Source organism: Mytilus galloprovincialis, chromosome 1, assembly GCF_965363235.1.
Source record: "Mytilus galloprovincialis chromosome 1, xbMytGall1.hap1.1, whole genome shotgun sequence".
Lineage (NCBI taxonomy): Eukaryota > Metazoa > Mollusca > Bivalvia > Mytilida > Mytilidae > Mytilus > Mytilus galloprovincialis.
Genome location: NC_134838.1, coordinates 7310611 through 7321369, shown reverse-complemented (window position 1 = coordinate 7321369; position 10759 = coordinate 7310611). Strand labels below are relative to the sequence as shown.

At 32.3% G+C, this 10759-nt stretch overlaps 1 protein-coding gene across 1 annotated transcript in view; it reads left to right on the top strand.

The window, feature by feature from the left end:
• The first annotated feature begins 459 nt into the window (after positions 1-459).
• The window catches only part of LOC143064354 (inactive rhomboid protein 2-like), a 29130-nt gene continuing 18830 nt past the window's right edge, over positions 460-10759 (top strand). Inside the window, exons 1-5 of the mRNA XM_076237123.1 lie at positions 460-670; positions 2388-2443; positions 6062-6260; positions 6768-6884; positions 7545-7744. Of these exons, the coding sequence (XP_076093238.1) occupies positions 2436-2443; positions 6062-6260; positions 6768-6884; positions 7545-7744 (524 nt within the window). The 5' untranslated portion in view covers positions 460-670; positions 2388-2435. The remainder of the gene's footprint in view (positions 671-2387; positions 2444-6061; positions 6261-6767; positions 6885-7544; positions 7745-10759) is intronic.

The window sequence follows — 10759 nt, the reverse complement described above, 5'->3', positions numbered from 1 at the left end:
TTGACGAAGTAGAATCCTGACTGCCATCTTCATGCCTTTTATAAATATCGGTACTGTGTTACCATTTTAGATTCCCCCACGATTTCAATTGCACCAATTGTATCATAATTCTTTTTTTCTTTTTTTTTTTTGACAAAGGTTTCAGAAGTTATAGATAACATAAAATAACAAAACATAACATAACAATAAAACAAATTAAAATTAAATTGTGTTATGGTAAGTTGTTGCTTTTTACAGTGATAGTTTTGGTTCATAGTTATATCGAACTAAGGGGTGTGCTTTTTTCAAAGTATGATTAATGGATACTTTCTTTGCTTTAAATTTTCTATTTCTTATACCTAATTTATGTTTTTTATTTTCTACAATTATTTTTTTATATCTTATCTCAAGTAAAACCATTGTTAAAATGTAAATAGACGATGGAAGTGCATGGTTTCATGATGCTCCAAAATGAAAGTACTGCGTATGTTTGAAAAAGCGCACCCCTGGAAGCAAAGTTGCCAAAAATGGTAAACCGAAAGTTGACGAACATTATTTAGCAAAGTAGATTTGCAGTAAACGTTTTTCGTATTCCTGTTCTTAAATGGTGAACATAATAATTGGAGAAAAAGAATTGCATATGCCGAATTCCTTGTTAAAGTTCTAGGATTTGGCAAAATCTAACACAAATGTAGGTATAGCCTCATTAGCCAAGCCAAGTTAGTTAGTTTCGGTTTATTTCAGTAAAATTATTACTGTAAGAAAAAAAAATATAGTTCACTGTTATGGTAAGAAATGACTTGGTTGTGTATTGATTATATTGTTATTCTAATAGGATGAACAGTTGCACTTGAAAAACAATTTTGATTACTCAGTGTTATTAAAGGAAGACAACTCAATACAATTTCAGTTATAACAAAAGCCGCAGGTGTCATCTTAATGCTCGCGTCACACTGTCCCGATTTTTATGCCGTTTGCAACACGATTATGAAAATTTTCAAAATCGGGACTGATCGTATCCAGATCGGGCTATTCGTAGTGCCATCTTTAACCATCGGCCACTTTTTCTAGACATCTTTTAGACATCGTATGGCCCTCGCGCCATCATCGTATTCCATCCTGTAGCCTTCGTAATCCATCGTGTAGCCTTCGTGATCCATCGTGTAGGCTTCGGCTGAGATATGAAGCTTAAATACCCGTCTTCGGTTAACCTTCATATGTCCATCTTTTGCTATCGTATATAATGTCGGCACCATCGTATAAACTTCGTTATTCATCGTACTTGTTTCGGTCACTTTTTGGTATTTTAACGAGATCGGGACCAACTTCGTACGAACTTACAATTTTCGCATTCGGGTGTCCATCGTATATAAAAATCGGGACAGTGTGACGCGGGCATAACAAATGTAGAAAAATGGCTGTATTTACACCTCAAAAACTACTCTGAGTACAGACTAACATCTGTAGTTTGAAAACTTTTAAGACCTGGCATCAACTAGATGGGCGCATTGCATTTGCGCCAATTTTTTAAAAATTCAATCTTTCATTTGCGCCACAATCTTATATTTCATTTGCGCCAAATAAAAAAACTTCATTTGCGCAATTTCGTAGGTAATTTTAAGTAAAATATAACCGAATGTTGAATATTCTTTGCTATTTTTCTTGAATAAGATTTGTTTTTACAGTATTTCTCCTGGATGATTGTTCATACTAATTTCTAATACAAAACTAAGGTTTAAAATTATTAAATGTTTATATGCTTGAGGTGTATAGATGGACATTGTCAGTTCAGAGTCCAATAGAGGAAATAAGTCTGTATTTTTTTATGATCACACAAACGGTATATAGCTTATCATATGCATCATATTAAAAATCGTTTAGGTGTTCCATAAAACTTGTCGCAAAGCCATAATAACAACTGATATGGACAGAATTATAAATTTACTATAGTGTATAAAATGAACTCATCATGCATACAACTGTCTTGCAATTTTACTACTTTTTAAATATGGTCAAAGTAACAGAACTGTGTTTTAACGAAGTTTTAATATACCTTGTGTATGATTTTAAGATGCCTGAATTCTGAGGAATATGTTTTATTATGCCAAAAAAAATGTATTCATTTTTTAAAGTGTTTTCTGAAAGAAAAAAAAATGAATACTATTTACCTTTATTTACCTGTATTATTGGCGCAAATGAAAGGTTTTATTTTTGGCGCAAATGAAATATGGTTTGTGGCGCAAATGAAATGCCAATTGGCGCAAAAGCAAAGCACCGAGCTAGATATACATGTATGAAAGTTAAATGCTGGCATTTTTTTCGTTCCTGCTGTTATTGTAAAGCATAATATACATGTCAGTGTATATACATTCTAAAGAGACAATTTTACAGTTTTTTTTACATTTCAGGTAAAAATTGGAGCAAAACCTTTGATAACTTAAAGTTCTAAGCCAAAGATGCAAAGGTAAGTCCTCTTTGTCCATGAGTACCTTAATTTTTTTCACCAAATTGATTGCTTCAGAGCTGATGAGTTAAGTTAACACCACATGGATTTTTCTAGCATTCCACAGGGTCCGGTTTTCGGACCCATTCCCAATGGCAAATACCCTACATTTTTCCCAATTTAAAATTCCCAAATGATCACAAAATTCATTTTCATCTTTATTATTCATAACAGAGATGTTTATTTTATTCAACCGCAAGCTTTATGTAAAAAATCGCCAACAAGTAATGTGTAAATCCAAGTTGAAACATATTGAATGTCATACACTTACTGGAATCCGCTTGTATTCGCTACACTCAAACAACCGGTATGACCCAATTGTTAAGGGCAAAATTTTGCCCTGGAGATTTGAACGAGATTGAACGATACTTTGTTACATAGCAACGTACAATATCAGAACATGTAAACAAACAGAATAATTTGTTTTCTGGTGCATAGAAAAGCATTAATTAACAATGATTAATGCGTAAATAAATTTATATTTTAAAGTGAATTAATCTATTCTATTACATAAAGGGAAAAATATCGAAACAGGTATTTATTTGATGCAAAAATAAAAGTCCGCTAAACTTAATGGTTTAGGCACATCAACGTGACGTCATACAAAATGGAAACTTTTGAACTGAAGGCTATGGTTTTGGCAATACATTTTAACCTGTGAAATAAATGTTTTATAAAACTGATGTAGGAAAAAAGACTTTTCCTTCTGATTTACAATAACATTGTAGAGATTGTAGTATTGTTTACAATTTACAAAATCAAGTGCGGTATAATACACACAATTTGATTGGACGACTAATCAGATTCTACAATAGATCGGATCTCACTGGCTGTCTATGAACATAGTGTAGTAGTCCGGCGAGAGCCAGCTTATGACAAACGATGGCTGACATATGTATGTACTTCGAGATTCGGCCAGTTGAGAAGCACCCCTTGATTGACTGCAAGGATACAGCGGATCCATGTACACTCCCTAAGAATTAATGGAGATGTGTCCTTTACAATATTATCCCACCACCAGAACAATCCCCACCCAACACAGCCCAAGGGAGCACGTAGGACACTCGGAAGTCTGTTATTATGGTTGAGGAAGCCAAAGTACTCGGAGAGAACCACCGGGCTTCTGGGCGGGAACAGACAACCCGAAGAGATTTCAGAAGATTAATCTCCGGGTCAAGCTGGGAACAACTTTGACCTACCGAGGCCCCCGAAGTATCCAATCTAGTTTCGGTCTGGATACCAGAGATGTGTGTGGGAGGGTAAAAATCACCCTACTGGTGTACTGAAAATTCGACGTCTCCAATGAGAATCGAACTCGGGACCTTCAGTACTGTAGCCATCGGTCTTAACCAGTAGACCACGAACCCACACACAATTCCATAAATAAACAGGAAGTGTGGGAAAATACTAAAACCAGATCAAATCCGGAAACGGACAAGTATATAATTCCGGGTTTGTCAATCAAATACAGTAAATAAAAAATGAAAAGAACCAAACATGTGACAGCTATCATAGCAACACTAAAATTGAAAACGCAAAGATATATAAAAAAGAAAATAGAAACAGGATATATTTTATACAGAACTCAAAATATTTTAGTTCACAAATTTTCGTGTCAAAATCTAAAAAAGATGTAACAATCCTTTAAGAAGTTAGAACTCATTATTTTGATACTCAAATAAACTTTAATGCCATGTAGTTATATTTAAAAAAAACAAAGAAGGTGTAGTCCTTAATTTATTTTCACCAACAAAAATAAAAATTAATGAACTAAACACACTAAAACTAACATCTGGTATATTGGTTGTTTTTCCCAATTTCATTAAAAACCGCGTTAAAGAATTCCCAAAACTGGCCAGGGTCCTTTTTCCAAAAATACCCAGAAAAAACCCTGCACCATTACAACTAATTATAAATTTGATGCACTGTCTTCATTTGAAATCATTGCCTTAGATTAAGTTGGTAAATAAAATTAATAGACAACTCTTAAGTTTGATGAATTTCAGTCAATGACTTTGGTTTAAGTGAACATCACTTGTGTGTTTAGGGGCATCGTCACTTCTGTTCCTGAATAAGGCGTGTGGTTGGAAAAATATGATGCTATATTGCATGAATTATTCAGCAAATTAAATTCTCATATTTGACAATCAGGAATTGTTATTGTGTACATACGGAACAAACATTATTTCTAGTTTATCCTTCACAACGACGATCACTGAGACGCTTGATGAACATTAATAGTGCAGGGATACAGGTGATCCACTCTATCTGGTAAATGACCTCATAAAGGAAAGTATAATTGACGAATTCTTTTACGTTGAAGGACAAACTCGAAAGTGGTCTATTCTTTCTACTCTCTTCCTATACCAACCGTGCAAGGACTGTATAGCCTGTCAAGGTCGTTAAAAACTTCTTTTTTTGTCACTTCCTATATCATGTATATATAGTCTTTTAACAAAATGTAACAGGATCCTTAATCTAAATAATATCACTTTTTTTTAACTCAATCTCTTAAATGTTTTATATCCTTTTAGTACTTAAACCAATTGATTTGTCTATGGAAATTAGAAAACAAATTGATATAAAACAGAATAAATCCATATTTGTGATTGTTGCATGGATAATTTGAATGAACTTTTAACTAACATTTAAAAAAAAATCACTAAATTAAAAGTGAAATACATGTGCTATTACAAACAAACCTGATTCCTGCATGGCAAGCAGAAAAAATATTTACCACAATGAAAAACCATGGTTTACAAAAGGATATATGAAATAGAATTGAAAATGGAAATGGGAAATGTGTCAAAGAAACAACAACAACCAGACCAAAGAGTAGATAACAGCTGAAGGCCACCAATGGGTCTTCAATGCAGCCAGAAAATCCTTCAACCAGAAAAGTGCTTCAGCTAGCCTCTAAACAAAAATGTATACTAGTTAAGTGATAATGGACAGCATACAAACTCCAAAATATATATAAAAGAAACTTAAATTAAAAATCATACAAGACTAACAAAGGCCAGAGGCTCCTGACTCGGGACTGGCTTAAAAAATGTGGGGGTGTTAAACATGTATTTTGAGATCTTTTGAAAGTTTATTTAGTGACTCAAAATGTTTTATTGTAAATTTCAACAAAAATAGTTGCATGAAGAAAGAGAACAGAAAGAAAAATATAAGCAGTTTAAAATTCAGTTGAAAAAAAGTATAAAAATCAATAAGTAAACAGAGAGTTTGAGTTGTAAAAAATACTGCACAGTACACAAAACCATATCAATTACCATCACCCATCTTTACCTTAAAAACAGAGAACTAACGATAATATTCAACATGTTTAATGTTAAAGAAGCCCAAACTCATTGTTAGGCAGCATGTTCATTAGTCAGTAAGTTGTTTTTTCTGAGCAAGATATGAAGCAAATTAATTTATTGTGACGGTGTCTGGTCTGGATTTTCAATCATATTCATTTTGAATTGGTTTTTGACAAAAGCTATTTCATTTGTCCTTCAACAATGATTGATAATATTATTTTGGGTATTACAAATCAAAAAATGATTTCAAGAAATTGAATTTTTATTTTAGTGTTGCACGTTTTTTGGGTGTTGGTGAAATTGATGAGGGGACCAAAGAAAGATACAGACAAAGAAGAGAAAAATGCTATAGAACAGATCTGAAATGCCAAGGAGATGAAGTGGATTTTGGGAGAAAAAGCTGTGTTGGCAGAAAAGAGTGTAAACCAAGGAAGAGGGAGTCTTTATTTCAGATTGTTGGAAAAGCTGTGGTAAGGTTACAAAAACTTAATAAAAAAAACTTTGACAGTTTTGACTCAAACATACTAAGAAATAATATGGAGCTGAACATATGTCCTGAAGATATATTTTGCAGTTCAAAAAACAAAAATGCATGCAGGAGTCTAAACAAATAACCCATTACGTTTTGTAGATTATATTGTATAAGCTTATTCCCTGCTGACTTTTTTACTTTATACAAACCATTAAAAACAAGGGCAATCTAGTTAATTCCAGTTAATGTTATGAACAGAAGTGATTTCTTTTGGTATTTCTCAGTAAATGGATTTTTTAATATAAATGGCATATTTATAATATGGATTAGGTAAATTATCAGTTTTGAAAAAAATGCGGACTCCCTCTTCAATTTCAGTAACTAAAATGGCTGATTACAGTCCTAAAAAATGTTAAGGATTTCTTTACCAAAATTTTTAATTTGCTCTCTATCTCTCTCTCTCTCTATATATATATATATATATATATATATATATATGTTTCAGGGAGCAAAAAATAAAAGTGGAAAGCAAAATGTAGAAGAGAAAATGAGAAGTTTTGCACCAGCTGATCTAAATAACAAAGAGAAGTATCCTGAACCGTCACCTGCTGATGTAACCAAGGTAATAATTGTGATTCCACTCATACATGGTATATTGCAATGACCTTATTTGTCTGCCTGTCTGTTCTACCAATTATTTGTACTTATTCATCTTCACTTCCTCTAGGAGAAGTGGTCACCTGGCCGAGTGGTCTAAGTAGTTACTACTGTAATCACCAGCCAGTCAACACTGAGGTTGTGTGCTCAAACCCCGCTTGTTGGGGTGTACTTGACTCAGGTGTCTAAATTAGCGTTGGTGTGGTGGTCTGAGACCAGTTGAAATACATCGGACCAGTAGATTTTGTCAGCTGTAGACCAGTAGAAATTTTTCATTAAAAATCACTGATTGTATCACAATCTTAGTTTGTTTACAATTTAAAGTTTACCTGCGAAAACAATTAAACCATGAGGGGGTACTAAGTATTATAAATGGTCACTCCGGCTTCCTTCATCAATAAAAACTGGCTTCCAAGAAATAGCCCAAAAGCGGGGGTTTAAAGTGGCGTTAAAATCTCAATTTTCACTTCATATATGATAACACTTTGAATATTTATCACTTGAAAAGTTGAGCTAGACATTTTCCTAGGATATGAAATAAAAAAGCATTTGCATTACATTATGGTCAATTTAGATTAATGAAATCCTAAAATATGATTTTATTTATTGAGTTTTATTTTTACAGTTAAAAGAAGATTTGTTTTATGATGAAATCAGGAAAGATGAAACCCCTGAAGAAAGGAATGGTAAAGGAGAAAGTCACATGGACATGGCTATGGAACGTCCGAGAGAAGTAGGTGAGAAGGGAAGAGGAGAGAAGAACTTTGATGAAGTAGATATGCCCATGTCACGTCATAGAGAAGAAGAAGAAGAAGAACACGATGAGTAAGGCTGTTTACGTTATATTTCTAGCACAGATAACATGCTCTGTAAAACAGTTCTGTAAACTGAAAATGGCACAAGTGAAAAAACATAAGAAGTCATTTTCACTGTTGGTTGCCATATTTATTGTTTTAATACATGTTAAATCTTGTGATATGATTTTATACATTCTTTAGGTTTTGTTTAACACAGGGTATTGGGAGCTATGATGTTATATGTAGAATATGTTTGCATACTTACTGATACAATTATTGCATTACTAATTGTCCAGTTTTTCAAAAAATTCAGCCATCTTACACATAACATGTCTACATGCACAACAGTAGGAGTCTTTACTTTGTTAAAAAAAAAACTTTCATAAATCCAGTGTAATCTTTACATCAGAACATAGCCTTACATATTGTCTCATTAAAAGATAAACATGAAGCTTCTTTAGGAGAAAGTAGAGTCCATTTTTAATTTTGATACCAATGTTTAATCATCAATTCACCATAAACAATGTCAAACAATAATTTATGAGAATAATATTTAGTAGAACTTAGTCTATATTGATATCGATCTCAATTCCATTCTGAGTCAACTGAGGAATTGCTTTTCAAAGGATCCTATTGGGAAATGATTCAGTAAGATTAATTAAAGCAACTACTTTCAGACAAAAACAGCTTGTTGACTGGAATAAACATGACGTAGACTTACATTTTGTACTATCAGAAGAATTTTATTAACATAATAGATTCGAAGGGCTTGACAAAAGTACAATTTTTTGGTACTTGTTGTTTTTTTAGGCTTTTTAAATCTTTTGCTTAGGCTCTATACACCTTTTGCATATGAAACTTGTTAATTTTTGGCCTTTTATTTTGGCTTTTCTTATTGAGATATTGCGTATATATTTGTTTATTAGTTCACACTATTGGTGGAAGTGTAATCAAATCTAAAAGGCAATATTTGTTTATTTTAGATCTGTTTTTGTCTTAAATGTTATAGAATATGTCAAACATATACTTTTGGTTTATTTTTTGTGTTTAAATTATAAATTAAATTCTTTTAATTGATCTCATGTTTCAATTTATTTAAGCATAAATATATGAAATATACTATTTTGTGGATAAAAATTGTTTTATTTTGTGCTGTCATGAAAGACAATAAATGATGGACTCTTTGCTCGTTTGTTTTTATGGCCTTTCACATGTTGGAATGGATCTTAATATGATATGTTGTTTTTCAACAACCTAAGTCTGTAATCTTTTTAAATTGAGATTGATAAGTTTCTTACAACTTGAACCCAGGTTGAATTTTTGACACATACAGTACTTTTCCAGTTTTTCTGACTCTAGACTTTATCTTAAAGGGACATAAATTGCAAGAGTGGTCTAAGAAGTTCAACTAATGTATCGCTAGCCTGTAAACCCTGAGGTTGTGATAGATAGATAGTTTATTCTCATAAAACCATACAAATACAAAGGTTACAGAGAAGTTAAAAAATAATATACATAAAAATAAAAATGCATTAAAAATGCATAAAATTCAAAATTTGTGAGCTCTAGTCTCACACATGGCTGTAGCGTTTGACTCCAATCCTAATTTACAAGGATTGTCAGTTTTCATAAGGAAAGTTCAATGGTTATCTTAGTGCACCCTGGATGAGAACACCAATCAATCTTAGTAAAAAAAAATGTAGTAGAATATATTGACTCAGTATCTGTACTGGGCATGGGTGACAAAATGGGTCTTGTCTAGGATGTATATTGACCAAAACTAATGACAATTCTATCAATAGTCACATGATCATTTCAAGAGCTGATTGAATTCAAATCTACATTTGACCTGGTAAATTTGCAGTGATTAAATTTTTAAGACAACTAATGGAACAATAGATAAAAATCATTTAATTATTTTGATGCAAAAAAGACACTCTTATTCTTCAGATTAGTTAACAACTTGTTGTCGGTAAATATTGATTGCTGCTGTCATGGCTTTATAAATAGAATTATAAAGAATGAAAATGAATTATATAAAACATACCAACATACAATATGTTACACAATATATAAAAGGAGGGATGTATGTGTACAATGTATGTGAATTATTATATGGGTGCTTATCATCAGCTAGCTGTTATAGGAATGGTGCATGTTTCATTGTTTCAATATTTTGTTATAAAACATTTGTAACATTTTGTTATACCTGTAACCAGGTGTGAATTTTATAGCCTTCTTGACAAAACATTGCCTGCCCTGCTAGAAACTGAGGTGCTAACTTTCTGGCAGCAAAATATTTGCAAACAGATGATTTACACTATGAGTTGTATGGTAAGGGGACACCTACTTCTAAATTTCCTAAAGGAAATATATATTTTGAAATACAAGTGGAGGTTTTCTAAGAACAACAATTATTGCAACTTCTGGGTTGTCATTCAAGTTGGTAAGCTCTGAGAGTGATGGACCAGCTGAATTGTTGAAGTTAGGGCTGTTATATAATTGTGTCTTGGGATAATTAATACAGCTGGACCGTACTCCTCTATGTTTCTGTGTCTGGCTTATTCCTTTATATTGCAAACCTTTCAAAATAAAATTAAGTAGTGAACTGATTGATGATAAGTTTGTTGGATTTAAAGAGGGTTGGAATTACTTATCAGTTATTGTTTTTAATATAAAAAAGAAGGTGTGGCATAATTGCCAATGAAACAACTATCCACAAGAGACCATATGACAAAGAAATTAATAACTTTAGGTCACTGTACAGCCTTCAACAATGAGCAAATCCCACACCGCACAGTCGGCTATAAAAGACTTTATTTTCTGATATATTTTTTAAGTAAACAGATTGAGGAAGATGCATGCAGGGTGTGAGCTTCTTTTCTTTATCAATAACAAGTTAAAGAAAATTTGAATTTTAATAAACTGGAACTTATTTAAAAAAAAAAAAGTTAAAAAATGTTTGATGACAGTGAATTTATCTATCAGCAAATTTAAGAAATTAAATGATCAGTAAATAGGTAGTCCACTAGAATCCTTTCAA